The 26147-nt window shown below is 38.5% G+C and overlaps 1 protein-coding gene across 1 annotated transcript in view; it reads left to right on the plus strand.

Annotated features, from left to right (window-relative positions):
* The first annotated feature begins 2033 nt into the window (after positions 1-2033).
* rnf169 (ring finger protein 169) overlaps positions 2034-26147 on the plus strand; it is a 34948-nt gene continuing 10834 nt past the window's right edge. Inside the window, exons 1-4 of the mRNA XM_028799396.2 lie at positions 2034-2474; positions 13320-13396; positions 16860-17009; positions 17625-17734. Of these exons, the coding sequence (XP_028655229.1) occupies positions 2108-2474; positions 13320-13396; positions 16860-17009; positions 17625-17734 (704 nt within the window). The 5' untranslated portion in view covers positions 2034-2107. The remainder of the gene's footprint in view (positions 2475-13319; positions 13397-16859; positions 17010-17624; positions 17735-26147) is intronic.

The following is a 26147-nucleotide window of genomic DNA, read 5'->3' on the forward strand; positions in this document are numbered from 1 at the left end:
CAATATGGTGTCCCGCAGGGCTCAGTACTGGGACCTTTACTGTTTTCACTGTACATGCTTCCACTGGGATCTCTCAATAGGAAACATAATGTTAATTTTCACTCGTATGCAGATGACACCCAGTTATACCTTTCATTTAAATCAAATGAAGTTTCTCCAATGTTGTCTTTAATTAGTTGTGTTAGTGAATTAAAGGAGTGGATGAATAAGAACTACTTGTCTTTAAATACAGATAAAACAGAGATGTTAATTGTTGGAGGGAATGATGCTGATCACAACAATATTTTGTCATCATTTAACTCAGTTGGAATCCCAGTCAATTTTACTGAATCAGCCCGCAATCTAGGAGTTATCTTTGACTCTAGCATGTCATTTAAAGCGCATATTACAAAGTTGTCCAAAACATGTTTCTTCCATCTTAAAAATGTTAGGAAATTAAGGCGCTTTTTAAATAAACAGGATTCTGAGAAACTAATTCATGCATTTATCTCTAGTAGGATTGACTACTGCAATGCAGTGTTCACTGGATGTTCAAACTGTTCTTTATACAGCCTCCAGTTAATCCAAAATGCGGCTGCGAGAATTATTACAAGAACAAGAAAATACGAACACATAACTCCAGTTCTTAAATCCTTACACTGGCTTCCGGTTAAGTTTAGGGCAGATTTCAAAATCCTTCTTTTAACATATAAAGCATTAAATGGTCGAGGTCCGGCTTACTTGTCTGAATTTATCATGACTTACAAACCAGAGCGCACATTAAGATCTAAAGATGCCGGTCTGCTTATGATTCCAAGGATTAATAAAATAACAGTGGGAGGTCGAGCTTTTAGTTACAGGGCCCCTAAACTGTGGAATGGTCTGCCTGCTACTATAAGAGATGCCCCTTCGGTCTCAGCTTTTAAGTCCCGGCTGAAGACTCACTACTTCAGTTTAGCATATCCTGACTAGAGCTGCTGATTAACTGTACAGACTGCATCTCTGTTATTAGTCATTAGCACTTAAACATAAGTAACATGACAGTTATAATTATATACTAACCCTCACTTATTCTGTTTTTCTTCTCGGTACTCAAATGTGGCACTTGGTGCCATGGCCCACCTGCCAAGTTGTTTTGCCTGCCTAAGGAAAAGTCATCCCAGATGGAGGATTGCAGGAATCGTGGGAGAGAGGGGTCCTTTCATCGGATTGGCTGGCCCAGCACTGTTTCAGCTGTGGAATGGCCAAATGGGGGAGGCAGCTTGAAGGATGAGGTCTCCAGGACTCTATACAAATCCAAATCGTATTATGGGATATATCATCTACTGTTAAATTCTGCTCTGTACTTCTAAAATTTATATTTTTTATTTCTTACTATATTGAGAAATTGTTCTGTTCTGTGTACTGTACTGTATTGTATTGTATTGACCCCCTTCTTTTGACACCCACTGCACGCCCAATCTACCTGGAAAGGGGTCTCTCTTTGAACTGCCTTTCCCAAGGTTTCTTCCATTTTTCCCTACAAGGTTTTTTTGGGAGTTTTTCCTTGTCTTCTTAGAGAGTCAAGGCTGGGGGGCTGTCAAGAGGCAGGGCCTGTTAAAGCCCATTGCGGCACTTCCTGTGTGATTTTGGGCTATACAAAAATAAACTGTAAACTGTAAGATGGGGACCCCTGCCTCAGTGGAATTCGAATTGTGACTAGCAAAAAAAAAAAAATTTAAATTGTTATTTTGTAGGTATATTTTCCAGATTACTCAATTCTGTTGAGTGTGGATAAAGCAAACTAGTTACAGGCAACATACACATTTAGGATATGTTGAAAAATAAGTTTATAGATATAAAATAACGGAACGTGTCCTGTACCTGGTGCAGATAGTATGTTGTAGGTATCGATTATAAATGCTATTAGACCTAAAACGGATGTTTTTCAACCATTTGCCTATATAATAAAAGCAAGTATACTTTCCCGATTGCCCCGTTCCGTAAAGTAAAAGCGTTTAAAGCGACCGTTCGCTTCCAGCCGATTTGTAAACAAACAAACTTACTGAATTATTTATGAAGTTGGTGTGAATAATTGCGAGAGGCGGGGTTGTTTTTTCAAATTCTGCGAGTCGACGTAAGAGCAAAGATGGCGGCGCTGAGCTCCGTCGAGTCCTCGGTCAGGCCGAAGGCCGTGAGGCGAGGACGTAGAGCCGGCGGCGCCACCCGCGAGCTCACGCTAGAAGAGGCAATCTGCCCGGTATGTCTAGAGATATTCCTAGAGCCCGTCACCATGCCCTGCAGGCACTCGGTTTGTCTGCCATGCTTTCAGCGCACCGTGGAGTTAAGCAGCCTACGCTGCCCTCTCTGTCGGCTGCGGGTGTCCAGCTGGGCGCGGCGGCGGACCCGGGACAGGACTTTAATCAACGCCGAGCTTTGGGAACTGGTGCGTCGCAGCCACCCGGAGCGGTGTCGTCGCAGAATGGAAGGCCAGGATGGCGAGGCCGTTAAAGAAGGTGAGTTCATAAGGTGAAATGTACGTGTTTATATGTACTCCTGTATGTTACATAATGATGCGAAGACTCCGCTGGCCACTGTGCGACTGCTAGCGGCACCTGACAAAGCCGAGAAAAGTTTGGAGGCGGCTTCTACTCCACCTTACCGAGGATCGCATCGCATCACCCCGCTTGGCACACATAAGCTGTAAAGGGGCACCAGTAGCCGCTGATTCCTTTTTACACCTGCTTCTGTGGGGTTTGGGTAGCCCCGGGAGCTTCGTTGTTTGTGCATTAAATGAAATCGGACTGTCCAGATTGCTTCATTGCTGTTCTCCGGCGCGATGTGGCCACAAACCCATCTAATTGCAACTTATTTACGAACTGTGCTTGTATACTGTTAAAATTCTTGCGCCATGAATTCAGTAGGGTCTCTGGCGCTGGCACTGACCTCGGGTCTTCTCAACAGCGTAACGCGCCCGCAGCCGTGTCATTTTAATGGAAGGGGCAGAGCCGAGTTCGTGTTATCGGGCAACGAATGTTGACCGGAGTGGAAGGTGTGCTCTTATCGTCGAAATGTTCAAAGTTGTGAGGAATGGACGGAATTTAACAATAAGCAAATGTCGCTTAAAGCAGGGGTGCCCAACTGCGAATCTGGAGTGACACAGTGGCTACATGTTTTCATTCTAACGCCAGGGGTGGCAGTGTCAGTCCTGGAGGGCCGCAGTGGCTGTAGGTTTTCGTTCCAACCCGATTGCTTAATTAGAAACAACTTCGTACCAGTCTTAGAGCTTAATTTTATGGCTAGTTAGTTTTAGTTTACAATGTTAGGTTCTTTATAGCATAGGGTTTTTTCCTTTCCTAAGATATCATCCAAATGATCTGAAGCCTTAAGTGGATAATTTTCAGTCTATCATTTTTCTATTAAGTGTTTTATTAAACCAAATGGTACATGATGAATCCACACAGGTGTAAATGGAAACCAGTTAGCTGGAGAACTGTGGGTCCTTATTTGCATCTTATTGCTAATAAGGAGCCATTAGAACAGTGAATGTAACTATTTAAAGTTCTCCAATTGATTATTTCAGTCTTAACAAGGGAGACCATCAAAGTGTCCCTTGGGTGATAAGTGCTTCATCAGCAATGATTGACTTCTGGCAGTAAACAGATTTGAACCAGCACCTTTCCAGGTACCAACACAGATCCTTAGGCAGGTAGTTTTAATATTGTGGATGAGTAGTGTATGTTCTTACCCAAGTAAGGTTCTCGGTGGAGACTGTGGATGAGTCAGTATTTTTGGGAACATATTAGAGTGCTTGTTTAAATCAATTATCTTTGTGTGCTGCACATTTTTGTGGACAGGTAAATGGCATATTTTAACACTTTATCTGACTCCCTGTCTACTTAACATCAGTTTTAAGTAACTGGTTCCAAATGATTGTATATTAGAGCATTGGGTTAAAAGATGCCCAATGAAGATATTACTAATTTTAAACCATCACTAAATGAGTGTGGCTTCAAACAAACAGTACTCATAATTATAAGAAATGGATTGAAATCTTGTTTTAATTTAATACATCTTATAAACTAGTATTAATAATACAGCTCTAATAAATCCACTAGGTTAGGGACTAAGTTCTCCATGTAGATTTGTTCCTCAATTAAAAAGCAAATTTTAAATATATACAGAATAAAATGTAATTACACAACTCACTTCAAGGACTTTTCCCCCATGATGCTCCTTAACCGTTACCACTATTGCACTGTGGTATAGCGGGTCCACAGCTCACGTTAAGAGGCCAGTTTTAAAATATATAATCACCGCACTCGCGGCTTAGTGAGGGGGCGTGGTTGTGTGGCTGAAGCGGGTCCTGGGGAATTTGTGATGTGGGCATTTCTCACCTAAGTGCACAGGTGAGAAACGGTCCGCATCCGTAATTGTTCCCAGGAGCTGCTGATTGCCACAGCTGACACGACCCCCGTCATAAATAGAAGCGCGAGGCTGCTAGGTGGGGAGAGAAGTAAAAGAGACAAAGGTTGCAGGATGCAGTAGGGAGAGAGAACCAGCGTGAGCGTGCTCGTACTCTTTGGCAGGCAGGCAGCTGGACAGTGAGCCCTAGCAGAGGTGTTTGGCCAACACTCAGTGGGGCAGAAGGAACCGGTCGCTCCAGCTGAGCGTACAAGGAGCTGGAGTGACCGGGGATGAAGGACGGCTGGCAGCGGGGGTCGTGGAGTCTTGGGAAGGTGTGCTTCAGCGTGAGCGACCTGGCCGTTGAGGAACCCAAGTCTCAGTCTGGTAAGGTAGCCGTACGGAGCCAGGGAACGGAAGGCAACCGGACAGTAGTAAGGTCTGCTGCAGGAAGGGCAACTCCCCTGTTGAGAAGCCCGTATGGGAGAAGCAGGGGAGCTGGCAGATAAAAGAAGACACTGGGTTTTGGATTTTAAAGGGTCTGATTTCAGCATTTTTAACCTCGTTTTAAAGGATTGTTTTTTTCCTATTTGTTGGATTTTTTTAACCTCCACTCTGCATCTGTTTTAATGGATTATTTATTTAATGATCTTTGATGCACTGCATTTCATTTATTTGGATACTGTTGATGATTGTAAATAATAGCACTTTTGCACCTTTTTTACACCATCCCCTTGCTCCATTGTTATGCATCACTGCCGAGCTCATCGGTAACATTACAGTGAAGGGTTCAAGGGCTTAAAGAAGCAGACAGGGAACATGGAGCGAACCTGCATCGTCTCAAGCACATATTCCTATATATTCATATAGTTCGGGGGAAAAAAAATCCCAGTGTATAGATAGTATACCATAAAGTAAATTTTGTATCCCACTGTTGCCTTGGTTTCCAAGTCCATTCCTGGTAGACCCCAGTAGATGCAAACTTTTATCCTGTCCAACTTCAGCTTTTAATTTTACTGTTGCCTTAATCAAAATATAAGTTTATTTTTCATGTTGAAGTTATTTCTTCACAATCCATGGTGTAGATTAGTTTACCACATGAAATTGTGTTCTAAATTGGAGCAAATGTTAAAGTTAAAAAATAAACAAAATAAAATAACGGTTCTTGTCAACAGTCAATCCTGTTTTCTGCATGCTGGAGAACACTTTGAATCGATAGATATTAAATGCCAAAGTCTTTACATTGATATGCTTAAGTTCAGTTACAAAAGATGTTATATATGTATATACTGTGTAAAATTATATATTAATAGAACCTTATTTGTCTCCAGGGGAAACTTTGGCTTTTTACAGAAGCTTAATATAAACATACACACGTACTACAGTGTGAACACACACCAGAATGCCAAAAAGGAAAAATTTCTGACTTGTCGGTTATGGTCACAGACATTATGCAGGTATATTGCTGTTGGTATAGTAGCGTTCTGCTGAATAATTTGTTGGCTGAAAATACTCGGTGTTTAGTGTGTCAGATAGAGGATTTTCAGCATTGTTCATAATGGCATTTAGTTTATTTTAATTCTCTCCTTTGCTACCACTTCAGGGGATCCAGAGTGCATCTTATAACCGAGCCTGCCCTTTTAATTAGCTTGTTGATTTAGTGTCCATCTCTTGAAGTTATGTTACCAGCCCCCCACCCCACCACAGCATAGAAAATCACACTGGCCATTATTGAGTTGTAGAATATGTGAAAGATGTCATTACCCACATGTATCAAATGCTGTCTCCCAAGATAAAAGAGCCTGCTCTGCCACTTCTTATATAATTCCTCTGTTTTATGAGACCAGTCCAGCCTGTCATTGATGTGGACCACTAAGTACTTAAAGGATTGGATTACCTCTCTATCCATTCCCTGAATGGTGACCAGACATAGAGGCTTTTTGGTGTGGTGAAAGTTAATAAGCAGTCGGAGGTGTACTGAGTGAAGGGTAAAGGAGACAGGACTGTTCATTGTAGTGCTACAGTGTTGCTCACATCCATGTTGGAGACACAGTCCATGAGCCTCACATACTATGTTCTGCCAGACAGTCTGATCCAGGACACCATAGGCTCATCTACCTGCTTATCTCAGAACTTACCAGGGATAGCTGGATGGTATTGAAGGCTCTGGAGAAATTAAAAAGGTCTGTAGCGATTCGGTGAAGAGGCTCCTATGATCTTTGGGACTGAAACAATGCAGGATGTTTTCCACAGCAGCAGCACTTTCTGGAGCCCTAGGGGAAAGACTGAATAAGTAACAGAGGATACCAGAAAGCTTGTTGGCACAGGCCTTAAGAACTTGAGGATTGACTCCATCTGGTCCTATAGGATTTCCTGTGTGTAGCTTCCTCAGTTGTCTTCTTATTTGGTCTTCATTTATGGACGGCTCATATTAATGGTCAGAGGTGGATTCTTCACTGGCCATTCCAATTGAAACAATAGAAGTTGTTGATGTAGTAAGGATTCTGTGAGGGTAACTGGTCACTGGAAGAAGGTGGCAGTGGGAGGAAAAATCTTTTGAAAAATTGGTTCAGGTCATTAGCTTTGTCCACATCCCCTTCTAGCGCCTGAGCCCTGGATTGCGTGAGTCCACTAATTATTCCCAGTCCATTCAAGATGTCTTGTGTTAATCTAATTTTTTTTTTCCTCTTCTGTTTTAGCTTTGTAAGCTTACTTTCCTTCACTCAGCTTTTTTCTTTAGCATTCACTGTACATTGTTTTGATCCTCATCGTCACCATATTTAAGTGGTTTCTTTATCTCATTCAGGTGACTCTTTAGCTCCTTGGTGTGTTGCTTTCTAAACAAACATCAAGCCCTGGATTACTGTCTTGAGGATACCAGAGTGTCAACATAAGCATTAATATAGTTTGTGATGCAGTGATTGAGTCCCCCAATATCATCCTCCAGTGTCTTGCACATCCATTTCCCAGTATATCATTTGTAAGCATTCATTCAGAACCATTTCAAACTCCAGGCTCCACTTCGTTACTATCTTGTTGGTATCAGGTTGTGGCTGGGAATAAGATGAATCGGGTTGTGGTCAGATCTAATCAAAGTTTACAATGCCATTTGGCTTTGTTTTCACTCTCAAAGGAATGGCTTTTTACTTCCAGTACTTTCATAAAGACCTGTGGATTGGTGTAACAGGGTCCCCATGGTTTCTGTCAGTTCTGTGCTGGATATCTTCCAGTTTCAAAGGAAAGCAAGATTAAGGCATTTTCTGTTGACTACATGGATAGTGCATAAGGGAAAACCCATTTTTCTCAATTTCTAGTTGGTAGAGACCTTTGGTTCAACTTATACATTATTTCATTGGCATTGATCATTTGGACCTTTTTGTTGTATTTGCTTTATCAAACACTGGACTATATTTTTATAAATATCTCATGCTTTTAATTGAAAAGTGCTTTATTACTATGGTAGTTTAAGTCATTCAAAAATCTTATAGCTTCACTTGCAAAAGGAATGTTTTATGCTCCAAAATATGTTCCTTTTTATTTATTCATTTATCCAGAAGATACAACAGTTTAATACACATTTTTGTGAAGTATCTAAGACTTTTGAACAGTATTGTGTACAGTGTAATACATGCACATATTTGTGTGTGTATGTACAGCATATGTATATACATGCTTTCTTTTACAACTTTTGTAATGGTTAAAACCTTTGCACTTACATATACGTTCTTTTTCATGTCTGTAACAGTCTGCGTGATCTGTGTATATCAATTTTTTTTTTTTTAACATCAACTACCATACTAACTAGCTAAGACCTGTTTATGCGGTGTGCAGCTTTGTTCATCTTTACCAGTTCCAAAATGCACTCTTTAATGACTGTTGGGCTTCCTCTGCAGTCTTGATCTGCTGTTACAGAGCTAAATCTGACATATATTCTTGCTATACTAAATAAACACTAAGGCGAGATCATCTATGGATGATCCCGTGCTGAATGCATATTGTAACTGTCTTTTGGGCAAATTCTGTGTTGTTTTCATTAATTTCTTCTTAAGTTGACTAATTTTAAATTGGGTGTAAACAATAAGCAGGGCGGTATCTTAGCCTAATATATTGAACAGGGTTGTTTTTATATTTGCAAGTTTTTTGCATGAAATACCAGTCTCAAAACTGCCTCTGGCTTGGGAATGCTTTGTGGTGATACAGTGTTGCCAACCTTCCATTGAAAACACAAACTTATGGGAATTAGGTGGACAGAATGCACAAGCAGTCTTGGCTAGAAGAGCCACTCTGGTAAAGGATGATTTGTGGATTCCTCATAAATAAATAAATATTACATAGTGATATTTACTGTAATATACAATGACAAATGGATTATGCCCTTTAATACAAAGATGGCTTTTCAATTAAAATACAATCCAAGGGAATGCACAGGGAATCTAAAAGAAAGTCCAAGGTTTGTATTTTTATTTTCAGCAAACAAATGAAAATTAATGCACACATAAATTAACTATCAATTTTGAATACAAAATGGAGCAATATTCGTATACTTGTCTTTATCCTTCGCAGTATTTCATTTAACATTTTCTGTATTAAACAGCATTCAACTTTTTTTTTTTTTTTATAAATCTATCTATAAAATAAACACTTTGTGTTTAGATGTTCAGCCACTGTCACTTTCTGGCTGGCTTATTGTTCCAGGAATCCAGAATGTCAATTAGCATGCCTATTACCTGATACACTATAGCACTTAACGTCCACTCAGTTGGTTTTATTTCTTCATGAGCCAATATAACCATGTCAGCTCTTCACTACTTTTGTCTGTGCCTGTGTTTCACTGGAATTTCTATCAGCCACCTCTGGCTGTATGAGCACGAGGACTGAAGTAGAGACCTGCCTTCTCACTGAACTCAACTTAATTATATGCAACATGGGTCATGGAGGTTGAGGAGTAAAACTTAGGATGAAAGTAATTAGAGTATATAACTCGAATCGTACACTGTTTTCAAAATACAGCATACTATTTAAAACGGACTCTGCCAGCATTTGAGCCAATGAGAATGAAGACAGCAGGACACGCCTGACGCACTCCTGCCTTTTGGAGTAGTGTGAATTGATAAAGTCAACAAAAAAGTGGCCAAAACATTAAAGAATTTCAAATCATGATTTTTAACTCTATTAAAATAAAAAGTAAAATTTTGTCATGTGGCAGTTGTGAATGTTCATAGATAATTGAAGAAACCGTCTCCTATTTGTTTGCTGTGACATGCTTTTTTAAAATAAAGTTTTAGCATGCAGTAGGCTGTTACTAGGCTACTTCAGTCGTGTTTCACAGTAAAAAGACAAACTAAGTTGACATTTACAATAAATACAAAAATGACAGGTGAATTAAAAATATATAATAAACACATATTTGGATTTTGTTAGGATATAGCTGCATACAACCAGGCTGAAATCCCACAGGTTTTGCACAACCTGTCTTAATAATTCATTGATTGAGAGAGAATTTTGATGCAGTGGAGAGGATAAAAGCATTACAACACATGCAGCAGTAGGTAAAACCAAAAAAAGATGACAGTCCAATGCAGCTGTCAACTGAAAAAATCATTATTGAACTAAATGACCACTCCAAAAGTATAATTTTCAATGAATTTAAAATATTTGATAATTACCATTATCATTTTATGTCTTAAAACGTGAGCCTATTTTGTAGGAAAGTAAAAATTATCAGTGTCTGCACTTTTGTCCTTCTGGATTTCCATTTTAATTCTGCCTCAAGCTGTGGAAGAAGTATTATGTCAGGTTAGTCAGGTTGTTAACCTGTTTTTCTTTTCTACCTTTTGACCATTTAGTCTTAATGCAGTTTTATATAAGAACTAGCAAAATACCCGCGCTTCGCAGTGGAGAAGTAGTGTGTTAAAGAGGTTATGTAAACATATATATACATATACACATCCGCATATATATACATATATATATACACATACATACACACACACACACACACACATACATATATACACATACATACATACACATATTTAGTTTATTTTCAATAAAGTCAGGCGCACTTTGCAGCGGCGAAGTTCTGCTTTTAAATTTTTATTAAGAAAAGAAAACCTTTTTAAACTGAGAGAAAATATACCAATAACAATTTAAGGATCTGTTTTTTGTGAAACTGTCTTTACACAGCTTCTCCGCTGTTTCTCAATTATGTAATGAATGTTTTCTTCAGCGCTCTTTGTGGCTGTTCCTTGTTTTCAGTTCACGTGATTACGTAGGAGGCGTGATGACGCGATACGCGACTCCGCCTCCCACGGCCGTCAACCTGCACTCCATTACAGTATATGGACAAAAAAGAGGTTCCAGTTATGACCATTACGTGTACAATTTCGAAATGAAACCTGCCTAACTTTTGTAAGTAAGTTGTAAGGAATGAGCCTGCCAAATTTCAGCCTTCTACCTACACGGGAAGTTGGAGAATTAGTGATGAGTGAGTGAGTCAGTGAGGGCTTTGCCTTTTATTAGTATAGATCAGGGGTAGGCAACGTCGGTCCAGGAGTGCCACAGTATGTGCAGGTTTTTGTTCCAACCCAGTTCCTTAACGAGAACTCAATTATTGCTGATGAAGCACATATTGCTTAAGTGACATTTTAATGCTTCATTTTAGTGGTCTCGCTTGTTAAGGTTCTCCAACCTTAATTGCTTATTTCAATCTTAAACTGCTGCATTCAGTGTTTTAATTGCTCCTTATTAGCAATAAGATGTAAAAGACAAAGCAGCCAGCAGTTCTCCAGCTAGCTTTTTTCCAATTACATCTGTGTGTGTTCATCATGCACGGTTTGATTTAATAAAACACTTAATAGAAAAATGTGACAGACTGAAAATTATCTGTTTTAGGCTTCAAATCATTTGGATGATATCCTTGGAAAGGAAAAAAATCTATGATATAAAAGCCTTACATTGCATAGACTAACAAGCCATAAAATTAAATAAGGTCTGAGATTGGCAATGATTGGTTTCTAATTAAGCAATTGGGTTGAATGAAAACCTGTAGCCACTGCGGCTCACCAGGACCGACATTGCCTACCCCTGTTTTACATCTTATTGCTAATAAGGAGCAATTAAAACACTGAATGCAGCAGTTTAAGATTGAAATAAGCAATTAAGGTTGGAGAACCTTAACAAGCGAGACCACTAAAATGAAGCATTAAAATGTCACTTAAGCAATATGTGCTTCATCAGCAATAATTGAGTTCTCGTTAAGGAACTGGGTTGGAACAAAAACCTGCACATACTGTGGCACTCCAGGACCGACGTTGCCTACCCCTGGTATAGATGACCACTTGATGGCTGATAAAGTCAGATTAAGGTGATGATGTCTAATAGACACTGGAGTGTTTTGAGTCAGTGGAGTGTGTATGGGTGAAGAGTGGAGAACGTCTTAGAAATTCTAAACCATTCTGAGGTGCTTTGTGGAAATGTTACTCTTATCATCCCTAGATTAGTAGCAGTTTTAGTGGTCTGTGTTTAATGTTTTTAGTTGCTCTGTTGTGGAATTTGACAGTAAATACACAATCTAAACAGACTTTTTTTCCAGATGTATGTAGGAGTTAGAGATTAGAGGTAGTAAGAGAACAGAGCTTTGTAGGGGCATAGTTGATCAGGGACTGAGATTTAATCTAAATCCTATCACCAATGTGAGGTCAGTGGTGCGAACAAAGCAAACAAGTAGTGTGGAGAACATGGGATGAGAATACTCCCATCATCTTTTTGAGTGAAACAGAGAAGTCTCATTTAATTTGCTGAGAGTCCTATCAGTAAATGGCCTATCCTATATGGAGAATGAATCTGATCAAGGAGTGGCATAGATTGTGGCCTTATAGAATGGGGTCACTGCAGAAATCTTTTGATTGAAGGAGTCATCCAAGAACATGCTGATGTTTTTACAAGTACTTGGTGATTAAAGGGTGGAATTATCAAGTATAGTACTTTGAGAGACCAAGAGAAAATGATCAGTAGTAGCCAGAGATACAAAGATCAGTAGTAGCCTAAGTTAGATACAATAGTTAAGTTTAAGATAATGATAATTTATCTGTTAATAAAATGGGGAAAGAGGTCTGTACTTACACCTGAGCATTGAAGCAAAGTTAATGAGCGACTTCACGAGATGATGCAAGTGGTGGAACAGATCTTGAGAAAAGAGCAGAGTTCTTAGAACGGTTCCTTGATGCAGTCTTGAGAAATGCCTCCATGGAATTGAGAATAAGTTACGTCTCAAAACCTTGAAGGGCCATTCAGTAAGGTGGGACATCAGCTAGTCCAACACTGTGTATTCATGATTTCAAATTGATGGCAGAAAATAAATAAGGAGTGAACGACATCGATAAGAGTTGCAACTACAAGAACGTAGGAGAGGAAATTCCCTAAGTGTAGCCAAGTGCATAAATTGCTAAAAGAGGAGTACTCCCAGCCGAATAACTTATTTGACATCGGTATTGAAGAGAATTTTGCATTTGTTTCTGCAAAAGAAACTACAAGGGTTATTGTTGAACATTGCTGTCCAGTGTTTTTAATAGAAATCCCAGAAGGAATTTCGGATGATAGTCTTCTGTGTGGAATCAGTTAAAATGAAAGTAATTGATGGAGATGTATGGAAGTTTGATCTGTTTTGTAGAGTGGGTCTTCTGTTGCAAGAGAAAAAAAGTTAGAAAGAGATGAAACATCAGAAGAGTTTTGAACTGTTTTGGAATATAAGCTACTGCAGAAGGCTGCAGAAGTGTGTAGTTGAATTCACAAAAAACTGTTTTAGTGAAGTTACCTATTGTAGTTCTTATCTTGTATGACTGAAATTGGTCTTTTGTTAATCAAATTTGGAATCGGTGTATTGTTAATGCTGTTTTCTTTTTGATTAGTTATTTTAGCAGAAGTGATACTCAACTCCGCATTTCTTTTCCCCCCAGAGCTTATATTCCGTACCCCTGTACACATTAGTAAACCTGGAGAGATGCGGCAAGAATATGAAAAACAAATTAAAAAGGTAAAGTAACTTGCTGTCTTTTTTAATTGATCTAATTACACAGTATATGTTTGGCTCAGGTAATTGTGATTTATTTTATTATAGACTGTTATTGTCAGTAAGATAAATTTGTATTTGAAAGTAACATTTCTTTTATAACAAAGTGAGTGTTTTAAAAGGAAAAATGTGGGTTTGACTTACTACAGCTCTGTTTAAAGGGTAAAGGCAACACCCAGTTCCTACATGCACAGGCATGTATCAGCAGTGCTTTATATATGAACACAGCTCAATCTAAGGTGCTCTGAACTAGAGTTTCTAACAGTTGAGATTCTGCCTCTTAAGTCACTTATCGGAATGACAGAATGTCGAGCTTGTGTCTGTTTGGTAAGTTATCTAGAAAAAAAAATATTACCTGTAAATAGGAATAGGAAGTAAACTGTGCTTTTCACTCCGTATTCAGTTTAATTTGGTTATTTTTAAGATACAATACATAAACATTTTTCTTTGACTTGCATTTTTTTTTTAAATGTGCATGCCATTATAGTAGAATGCATGTTAAATATTTTTTAATACTTTTGAAAAAACATTTTTATCCTATTTTACATACTGTATCTTGTAACTTCATTATGCAACATTTAAATCTGATCAGTTGTCCAGAAAAGTACTTTTGACTAAGTATTTTAAAGCTTTACTGTTAATAACGATATCATACTTCATGTATAGTATATCACTTTTTTGATATTAATGTTGTAATATAAAAACATCAGTAAAACACAAACCTTAGTGCTTTTTATCTTGGTATTCTCAAATTTGCTTAACTTAGGGTCACATGAAGTTTTTATCCTGTCCTAAAAGTATCCAAAGACTGAGAAAGAACCATGCCAGGATGGAGTACCCATCAATTGCAAGCCCTAGTTATACATACAGCCTTACTTCTAACTTGGCCAATGTACTCTCCAGTTAATTAAACCAGCATACAGTATCTTTAGGAGTGAAGGAAACCCTAAGCAGAAATGGGGAGAACATTCAGACTCCCCCCACACACAGTGATTAGAAACAAGAATTGAACCAGGGATGGTAGATTCATGAGGCATGTTGCTTCAATTGCATCTACAAAGCAGTGTTGTATGAGTTACCAACATAATCTATTATTTTGGAAATAATTCAGCTATGAATTTCACTGGATTTGGACTTTTATGGTTTTCAGGAAGTCCTTTGACAGCTTATCTACTCTGCTGTGTGTTTTCAGCTATATCCTTTATAATAGTAGTACTTATCCCGAATGTGGCAATCAATACTTTCAACTCAGACTACAAAACTTAATATCCACCTTCCTGCTGTTAACTGACAGGGGGGTTTTCATCATAGTTGAGAGTGGGGGTAAAGAGGCCATGCTTAGTGCAGGCTTGAATTAAATTTTAGTCTCTGTCTCTCTCTCTCTCTCTCTGAGAGAGGGGGTTGGATGATGTGGAGATAGTTAATCAAGAAGTGCAACAGATTAGCAAGGAGGAAGTGAGGACAGCTATGAAGAGGATGAAGAATGGAAAGGCCATTGGTCCAGATGACATACCTGTGGAAGTGTTTAGGAGAGATGGTAGAAATCATATGACAGGGTGCCTACAGAGGGGTTTGTGGTATTGTATGAGGAAGTACGGAGTGGCAGAGAAATATGTAAGAGTGGTATAGGATATGTATGAGGGAAGTGAGACAGTGGTGAGGTCAGTGATAGAAGTGGCAGATGCATTTATATTAGAGGTGGGATTACATCAGGGATCTGCTCGGAACCCTTTCTTATTTGCACTGGTGATTGACAGGTTGACAGAGGAGATTAGACAGGAGTCCCTGTGGACAATGATATTTGTGGATGACGTTGTGATCTGTAATGTGAGGAGGGAGCAGGTTGAGGAGACACTGGGGAGGTAGAGATATCCTCTAGAGAGGAAAGGAATGAAGGTCAGTAGGACCAAGACGGAATACGTGTATGTGAAGGAGGTGGTCAGAGGAATGGTGAGGATGTAATGAATAGACTTGGTGAAGGTGGACAAGTTTAAATACTTGGGATCAACAGTACAGTGTAATGGGAAGACAGGAGAAAGAGCTGGAGGTGACAGTTAAAGATATTAAAATTTGCATTGAGTGTGACGAGGATGGACAGGATTAGGAACGAGTACATTTGAGGGTCAACTCAGTTTGGACACTTTGAAAACAAAGCCAGAGAGACAAGAATTGCTTTGGTTTGGGCATCTGCAGGTGAGAGATGCTTACTATATTGGGAGAAGGATGATAGGGATGAAGCTGCCAGGCAAGAGGAAAAGAGGAAGATCCTTTTGATCTCTTGGTTTCCTGTTCATGTTCTTTTAAAAAACTTGTAAGCAATTCCTCTTGAGTTGCTTAACTTCAAGATATCTCGATTACATACAAAAATCTTAAAAAAAAAAAAAAAAAACACCACTGCCAGTGGAGCACTGTCTCATATATCCAACCAGACTGATGAATATTAAAAACATAATCCAAAATGCTTGTTGAATTCAATTCAAGATGGTTGGTGTCTTGACGGCCATGCTTTACTTTTCTTGAGGTGAACGATTCTTTTCCTTCTGCAGTTTATTCTGTGCATAATTACCAAATTGACAATTTCCTTTCAATAAAGCTCTGACTCTTTTCGTGCACATGGTCATCATGTCTGTTAGTCTATTCTCTTTGGAATTAAATGTTAACATTTGAGCAATGTTAAAGCACAATTTCTAATCTATACTTGTTTAATACTGATTAAGTATGTTGGTGATTTTTTTTTTTATAAGCATACATAAAAAATGTATTTATTTTTAAAGCTGTCATTTAATTGGGTGGCAGTGCATTAAAGCACTACCTGTAAATACTTAATGCAAGATATTTTTCATCATCAGTGTATGGGGCGGTATGGTTTTTAAGTCTTCTGCTGCCTGTCTATCTCTTTTATTGTTCATGAAGTGAAGTGTTCTGCCCTCCCAGGTACTTACAATAGTGGTAAGCATTCTGAGCCCCCTTATGTTGAATATAATGTTGCAGTTATTTAACCATTGTTTTAGTTTATTGTGATAACTGACTATTCAAAATGCAATTGGTATTATACTGTTTTTAACCCATCATGTAAGAGGTCTGACTTTTTTTTTTTTTTTTTTTAAATCTTCGTTTTTAGCATGAAACTGCTTTAATATGTCTCATACTTGTAATCTTTTACAGGATCTTGCCTCTGCATTTTTATACATTGTAAAAGCAAAATATAAACAGGAAAAATTCCATAGAAGATATGATGAATGTGTAGTCATTTTTGCCCTGTGCAGAGGCTAAAAATGAAATGGTGGAAGAAATACTTCACAACCAATATTTATTTGAGTGTACAGCTTTTGTACTTTTTTATACAAGTATTGTTTCTCTGTAAATTAAGTATAAACAAAGAAATTTTAAATGCAATACAAACCCACAAATTGTTTTTTTTTTTTAGCTGGAGGAAGAGAAACAAGAAGATCGTGCTTCAGAAGAATTGATTCAGAAAATTCTTGAAGATGACAGAAGACATTTAGATAAAGTACGTTACCATCAGATCCTGCAAAGAAAGGAGGAATGGGAATATCTCCAGAACTCCCATGAGCCTGTAAGCCTTCTTTTTGTGATCTTGGAACATACTTGGTTCTTTAAGCCAATGACACATTATAACAAATTTATTTTTTCTGTTGCCCTGATACCGATAACATTCTTTGTAAAGTAGTTTTTAATAAGTAAAATTATCAATATATTTAAATAATCAGTTAATGTGTAAATATGAATGGCTTTGAAGGATAAATTTGGTGTTTTAGAAGATCAAAGTTTTCTTTCACTTTTACAGCATACATTTTTTTGCCTTGTTAGGTGTTTTTAAATAAAGTTTCCTGGGCAAGTGAATATATGCCATGACTGTGTCAAAGTAACTGTTACTTCAAAAATACCAAGCTTATACTTTATAAAGTGATTTTAAAGGTATGAAAGTATCCATTCTTTCAGTAAATTTATTTCAAGCCCTCCTGTGGTATTCTCTTAATTAATCTTAAAACTGTGTCTTTTGCAAATATGGTTTAAGTGTATTATGTAAATAAACGTGTTGCTGAGTTAGCGTGCGCTAAGATAGGTCTGCGTGTTAATGGCTATTGGAATATAATGTAAGAAACACTTCTTATTCCCTCAGTAATATAATTTTTAATTCATATGGCCAAAATTCTGTTGAACTTTTAAGGTATGTGTAGTTTTATCAGACTCGGAGAATGAAGAACCAGTTGGTGGAAAGGGGAGACATCTGTCTGCTTTTGTGCGAAAAGTTAGAAGTCCATCTTCCTCTGGCAAAAGGTAAATTTCTTCTACAAAACACTGATTTTTGAAGAAAAATATATTTTATATATTTAAAATGCATCATATACAGAATATTCCAAAAAATCAATGACATACCAGCACAGCATGAATCAACGAGAGTAGGTCAGGAGAATAAATTCATTTTCACTCTGGCTTTTCAGTGTTATAAAGAAAATGATTGATTTGCAACATTGGGATAGTGGTGGTTTTACAGCAAAACATTAATCAATTTTATAAGCAGAGTTCATCCATTGCAGATGTGTATAGAGCCTACGTTTGCTCCTATAAATTATGTTTTAAGGCAGCAAAATATGGTTTGGAATTCATTCCATCATGAAGAATATTCAGGTTATGTAGACTTTATTATTCTGAAGCTAAATTGGCATTCAGTAGGAAAGTACAGGCCCAGGACATTTGTAAACAGATACAATAAAATAATCCTAGAGAAAACATACCACAACCATTGTTTGTTTTAATCCGTACTCTCACCCATAAGATTTCCTAAAAAAAATGTTAACTGTAACAGTACCAAATAATAGTTTCAAGTTCTGAATGGTCTCTGTAAAAGTTAGAATTCATATTTCTTACAGCTCAGAGGATAACAGTTTCTTAAATCTGTTGCTCTTGACCCCTGAGAATCTCTCTCTGCAGCCTGATGGCAACAAATGAGACTTAGGAAATGGAGAATAGCTGCTGCCTAACTTGAATATAAGCATCACTCACTTATTATGGGCCAGTCATTAATTACCTTACACAAAGAAAAAATACTTAAATGTTGAGAGGATGTGCACGCTTCATACAGGGTGGTCCAGATCTAATTATGCCATTATTGCATTGCGTTAAAAGTTGCATAGTTAGATCTGGACCACCCTATACAGACAGTGATTGGGATCTGTGTTAAGCCTTGGTCTCTAGATAGATAGATAGATAGATGGATACTTTTATTAATCCCAAGGGGAAATTCACATACTCTGGCAGCAGCATACTGTTAAAGAAAATATTAAAGAGTCTACAGCTGTATGGCAGCACCATTTAAAAAATAAAATAAAATAAATAAATAAATGGGCATAACAAAAAATCTGAATTGGCATTTGCCAAAAGTTATGCAACATGTTTTTAGAATTACTAAGGAGGTTTTCAAATCTTTTTTTTTTTTTTTTATTTGGTAAACAGTGTAGTTGCGTATTTTGTAGTGGTTGATTTCAGGGTTTTGCTAGTCACTTAATGTCAGTTGCCTTTTGTAAGTTAATTATTCTCAAAATAATTGTAAAACTAGCATGCAGCCAGACTAATGCCATAGTTTCACAGAATTATTTGTGAACTAACTGGAGTCTCAAAGATTTCGCTGTGACAACCTACATATTTAATGTGTTTGAGGTATTTGAGTAATATTTTGTTAAATGGTACAATTTTTGTTATCTAATGACATGAGGGCTTACAAAAGAACTGTTTGTTTTGTGGAATTTGCAATTTATTCTAATGGGTAAACAACACCTACTGCTTCATAACTTCGAAGCCTTTACTGGGAATATACACTATATTGCCAAAAGTATCGGAAAGCCTGCCTTTAGACACACATGAACTTTAATGATATCCCATTTAATATGGAGTTGGCCCACCCTTTGCAGCAATAACAGCTTCAGCTCTTCTGGAAAGGCTTTACACAATGTTTAGGAGTTTGTTTATGGGAAAGTATAAACTCAAGGCATTGTTTGGGTGAAATACTAATACATGTTTCTGTTGTAATAGCCTTCTAAGTCATATATTATTCTTAATCAGTTTGCTGCAATATAACCTCATTTTCACTTGCTGCACTACAGCAGACATAGAAGCAGGGTGAAATGACTAGAACAGGATTGTGCTTCTTTAAACTGACACAGCAAGAGTTTCCAATGAGAGAGAGAGAGATATATAATTTTTTTTTTTTTTTTTTTAATAAAGCTTATGTAATTTGCGGTGTGTCTGGTGGAGCAAGTGTCACTGTCAGAATTCTTTAAGTCTGTTGCCACAGCAGGGCTGATTTGCTTTTGTAGCAGTTTGTTACTGCTCATTTCACAAATGTTTAAAGCCTTCATTCCAAACATTTTCAATGTTTCTTCAGTAGGTGGACTATCATAGTAGCTCAGTCTAGCAGGAATCACATTCTATGCCTCATGACCTTGAAAGCAAGCTATCTCAATTTCTGTTGTCTGCATAGTTTTACATATTTACCAGCCACTTGAATTGTATTCTTTTCTAAATGTTAGATATGAGAGTGAATCGCCATAAAAGTTGGCTGCAGGCACATAGTGTGTCTGACCCTGAACTTGTATTTTTTATTTCTTTTTCCTAGCTGGATAGTCATTCTAAACTGATTATTTAGTATAACATAAGCAATAAAATGTCTATATACTATAAAATCTAACATGCTGTCTTAAGTTTTTTTTTCCCTTTTGGTATTTATGTATGTTTATCCATCCATCCATCCATTTACCAACCCGCTGAATCCGAACACAGGGTCACGGGGGTCTGCTGGAGCCAATTCCAGCCAACACAGGGCACAAGGCAGGGAACCAATCCTGGGCAGGGTGCCAACCCACCGCAGGACACACACAAACACACACACACACCAAGCACACACTAGGGCCAATTTAGAATCGCCAATCCACCTAACCAGCATGTCTTTGGACTGTGGGAGGAAACCGGAGCGCCCGGAGGAAACCCACGCAGACACGGGGAGAACATGCAAACTCCACGCAGGGAGGACCCGGGAAGCGAACCCGGGTCCCCAGGTGTCCCAACTGCGAGGCAGCAGCGCTACCCACTGCGCCACCGTGCCGCCCTTATGTATGTTTATTGTAGTTTAAACGTGTGTTTTGCTTATTTAATGAATTCCTTGCAATGGCCCTTTTGTTTCCTATGGAAGCTTAATTATAAAACTATCCAGAAAAGCACAGTTACAAAAAAATGCTACTGGTACCAATTGAGCTGATTCACTTTTAAATTTGGTAATACTGGCAAGGTTATCTTGTGGTATTTTCTTGTACATATACTATTATATTATATTACACCTGCAAAAGATTGCCAACATTTATGTGTTTTGTTGATGTGGTCAAGAAAGCCTCTGACTTATAAACATTAACTGTATTATATATTGCAAAAGAGCAGCACGGTGGCACAGTGGGTAGTTTGCAGGTTCTCCCCGTGTCTGCATGGGTTTCCTCCCACAGTCCAAAGACATGCAGGTTAGGTGCATTGGCGATTCTAAATTGTCCCTAGTGTGTGCTTAGTGTGTGGGGGTGTGTGTGTGTGTGTGTGCACGCTCTGCGGTGGGCTAGCGCCCTCCCCAGGGTGTGTTTCCTGTTTTGCGCCCTGTGTTGGCTGGGATTGGCTCCAGCAGACCCCCGTGACCCTGTACTTAGGATATAGCAGGTTGGATAATGGATGGATGGATATATTGTAAGACTTCCAAAAGGCAAATCGTTAAATTATTTGACATTATTCCATCCTATTGCATGGAGTTCTCAGTTGTCCCTTGTTTTCTGTGAAGCCAAGAAAATATTGGTGTAGGATAGCTGGCATATATCATGCCTATTTAATTACAAAAAAAATTTAGCAAAACAAATTAACTACAGTAATCCCTCCTCCATCGCGGGGGTTGCGTTCCAGAGCCACCCGCGAAATAGGAAAATCCGCGAAGTAGAAACCATATGTTTATATGGTTATTTTTAGAATGTCATGCTTGGGTCACAGATTTGCGCAGAAACACAGGAGGTTGTAGAGAGACAGGAACGTTATTCAAACACTGCAAACAAACATTTGTCTCTTTTTCAAAAGTTTAAACTGTGCTCCATGACAAGACAGAGATGACAGTTCTGTCTCACAATTAAAAGAATGCAAACATATCTTCCTTTTCAAAGGAGTGCAAAGCAAGCAGTCAAAAAAAAAATCAATAGGGCTTTTTGGCTTTTAAGTATGCGAAGCACCACCGGTACAAAGCTGTTGAAGGCGGCAGCTCACACCCCCTCTGTCAGGAGCAGGAAGAGAGATAGAGAGAGACAGATAAAAAAAATCAATACGTGCCCTTTGAGCTTTTAAGTATGCGAAGCTCCGTGCAGCATGTCCTTCAGGAAGCAGCTGCACACAGCCCCCCTGCTCACACCCCCCTACGTCAGCGCAAGAGGGAGAGAGAGAGAGAGAGAGAAAGTAAGCTGGATAGCTTCTCAGCCATCTGCCAATAGTGTCCCTTGTATGAAATCAACTGGGCAAACCAACTGAGGAAGCATGTACCAGAAATTAAAAGACCTATTGTCCGCAGAAACCCGCTAAGCAGCGAAAAATCCGCGATATATATTTAAATATGCTTACATATAAAATCCGCGATGGAGTGAAGCCGCGAAAGGCGAAGCGCGATATAGCGAGGGATCACTGTATTTTGTGATGACAGTACAGCTGTGAAGCATAGGCTGCAGGCTATAACAACATGATTAGGTAAGATACTAGGGGGCTTCGCTCGCCAACCCCTGGTGTTGGGTAATTCCAAATAGCGTGATGTATGTATGAGACATGGCATAGTGGGAAGGTGTAGATTACACATATAGGACGCAAAGAATAAACCATATGGCACATTGTACAGATTTATTGGAAAATTTCCTTGTTCACAACATTAGTAGTAAAGATGGTGTCTTGTCCTCGAATGAGTTTTCCTTGGCATGGGTCATTTATAACTTTAACGTCAGATGACCGTCGAACTCGTGAGAAGGCTACATAAAGTTGTCCATGTCCAAATACAGGCTCAGAGAGGTAGATGCCAACCTTGTCCATGGTTTGTCCTTGTGATTTGTTGATGGTCATGGCAAATGCAGGTTTAATGGTTCATTCGTTGATAGATTGCGTCATCTGGATCTAAGATGTAGATTTGTGCATATTTGCGTTCTTGATTTGTTTCAGGGTGCACTGTTCCAATGCGATGTAATATTTGTCCACATACGCGACAGCAGTATGGGGCATTGCCTTTTGGTGGCCTGATATTTACTCCGGTAGATGCAAAAGCAAATGAACTATTGTAGGATGTAATGCAGTTCATAAAGTTTTTACTTTCAGGTACATAGTTAGTTAGAAGCTTCCGTAGATATTGAGGATATGAATGTAAAGGAGGCAGTCTAACTTGACCCTTTTGACAACAACGTGTAAACTCATTAGTTGTATTACCAGTTGTTTCTTTAGGGAAGTTAAGTGAATGACAATGATTGCACTCCGTAGGCTGTCCCGTTTTACTGTGGTGTGGGGGTGTGAGTCCTCTTTTTCAGTACTATCTCGGGCTTGATTTGTGAACTTTTGTGGACTCCTTAGACTGTCCCGTTTCACTGTTAGGCGGGGATAGTCTGATTCAAATATGTTGTGTTGTCCGTATGTGTGGGGTTTCTGTATGATCTCGAGTGTTTGCTTGCGGTTGCTCTTTGGTTTTTGAGCCTCAATCTCGGGCTCGATGGGTGACCGTGTGTGGAGTCTGTAGTATGTTCCGTTTCACTTTGGGGTGTGTGTCTGACTCCTCTTTTTTGTGTGATATGGGCACGTTGCCTCAATTCTTCTTTCTGTTAGTGGAGGTGTGCTTTGTGTTTCATTTCTTATTTATGTTAGTGTGTGAAATCCGTAGTCTGTCCCGTTTGGAGTGCTATGGGTTTTGTGTGGCGGTTGCGTCTGACTCCTTTTTTTTTGTGTGCCAGGGGCGCGTTGCCTCATTTCTTATTTCTGTTAGTGGAGGTGTGCTTTGTGTCTCATTTCTTATTTATGTTAGTGTGTGGACTCCGTATCTTTGTGGCGCTGGCGTCTGACTCCTTTTTTTTGTGTGCCAGGGGCGCGTTGCCTCATTTCTTATTTCTGTTAGTGGAGGTGTGCTTTGTGTCTCATTTCTTATTTATGTTAGTGTGTGGACTCCGTATCTTTGTGGCGCTGGCGTCTGACTCCTTTTTTTTGTGTGCTAGGGGCGCGTTGTCTCATTTTTAATTTCTGTTAGTGGAGGGGGGCTTTGTGTGTCGTGGGTCTGAATCCTCTTTTTTGTGTGCATCCCGTTTCGTGTGCTATGTCCTTTTTTTTGTGTGCTGGGGGCGCATGGGCTGCGTGTGGCGCTTGCGTCTGACTCCTTTTTTTTTGTGTGCTAGGGGCGCGTTGCCTCATTTCGTTGGAGGAGGGCTTTGTGTGGCTCATGCGCACTACGTCTTTTGTGTCCACGGGCACGACCCTGCGTCCATATCCGGTTTACCATTCTCGTTTAGTAATATGGATTTTGTATAATATGGTATGTAGTGCAATCAATAACTCTGACATAACTGTACACCAAAGTGTAGGTTTTTTTTTCTTTTCAGTGAGCTTACAGTAGAAGGAGCCCAGCATCACATCCTTGTAACTTGGTTACATTTTATGACATTCTTTCGATGAATTGATTTATAAAGGAAAAAAAGCTTCTTGATTCAATTTTAATGCTCTAAACGCAGGTTGAATTTGTTTTTTTTTTTTTTTGTTTTTTTTGACATAATGGGAGTAGCTTCTATGATTGTTCTGTAAGTTGAGTTGGGTTTTGGTATTTTATTGTCCTGTTGAATACAGTCTCCTTTATAATAGCACTCCATCCAGAGTTGCAAGTGGGGTGTGTGTGTGTTTTAAACCATCAGCTACAAATCTGCGAATGTACTTGGCTTACTTAGTGCTAGATTCTGTGAAGGTGATAGTAACATACTGAAAAATTTTGAATTTAAATTAGTGTATTTGTAAGAATGATTTATATTCAGCTGTACTGTAACCTAAGGTGCAAATAAGCTGCTCTATTTTTCTTATCTTGTGGAGTATTTGAGATCATGGTAACAAAGAGATTTAGAGATAAAATGGCAGTATTACAGAAAATACTTGTCATTTTTGATAGTAAAATTGCATATTAAACTGGCTATCAATGCTGTGTCATCAAAATTGCTTTGCTATCTGCAAAAGGGTCAACTTTGCATAATGAAGTGAGATGGTGGTGAGGAGCAAAATAATCAAAATGTAATAACACTGTGTTGTGTATTGTGGTAATGTTTGAGTTAATAGCCTGAGAGGAACACAAGTCGTATGTATTGTGCACAAATATGTAAATGATTCTTAATTAAATGATTCTGATCAAAAAAAAATAATTTTAACTATGAGCAATGCTTCACATCCTCTCACTACCACACTAACCGTACTTTCAGCCAATGAATTATTCAGGAGAAGTGTGTCAAGGAACGCTACTGGGGCTCCTTTGTACCAACAGCATTATGCCTGCATAATACCTCACTATGGCTTTGACAGCCAAATCAGAACTTTTCTTTCTTTTAATTTTTTGTTCAGAAGAACTAGTGTGTGTGTGTGTGTGTGTGTGTGTGTATGTGTATATGTATTTGTTTGTTTACTCACATGGTTACATGGGGACAAATAAAGTTCTATCTCTATATCTATCTTCTCTATCTGTCCTGTGACCTTTGAAAAGATATGACCTATTATAGCACATAGACTTAAACTTTTTATAGTTCCCAAAAATTGGGTGAAGACATAGTGATGGTGTAAATTCTTTCATCCAGTTAAAATTTCTTTTTTTGTTCATTTAAAAATACATATTTTTTATGAGCATTAATAAATTCTTCCCATTACTTTAGTATGCAGAATGTTTTGACATTAATCAGTGGATATTTATATTAATATATTAATAGAAATATCCAGTGGATATTATTATTAATTGTTGAAAATGACCTAGGTCAAGTACCAGTAATTTTCCACTGGTGTTTTGAACCTTGCACTGTATTAGGGCATTACATTTTTTTTTTTTTTTTTTACCCCAGTGTTGATGTTTTATATGGCCTTTGGTGACCAATTTACTAATTCTGGGTATATACTTCCTGAGGAGAACAAAAAAAGTTTAAAATAGTACACACTAGTGCTGGGCGGTATACCGGTTCATACCGAAAACCATTTTTTTTTTTTTTTTTTATGATATGGATTTTTCTTATACCACAACACCGGTTTAAATTGCCTAAACGACGTTCGGAATGTGGCGCAGCGGGAAACTGTTCAAGTGGGGACCTTTTTCACTGCTACACTGCTAAACACAGATTTGTTGCACTAGGGCTCTTTTTCACTGCTACACCACCAAATAGTGGGCGGTAGCATAGGTATGCCGCGCGGTGAAAATGGACAGAGAGCATTCCGAAACTGAACTAGAAGTAAAGTTGAACATGATGAAGAGAAGAACTTTTGCCGAAAAAAAGGAGTCACGTCCGTCGCCTGGAGATACTTTAGTTTTAAAAGGTCAGATGTGTAAATACTGTTTCTATACTACTGGATAATACTGCAAGCCAAGTTGTACTTGTTTTTGTACTTGCTAGTGTATGTTTTGCTTGTATTCATCCTGCGATGGGCGCAA

Source organism: Erpetoichthys calabaricus, chromosome 4 (assembly GCF_900747795.2).
Source record: "Erpetoichthys calabaricus chromosome 4, fErpCal1.3, whole genome shotgun sequence".
Taxonomy (NCBI): Eukaryota; Metazoa; Chordata; class Cladistia; order Polypteriformes; family Polypteridae; genus Erpetoichthys; species Erpetoichthys calabaricus.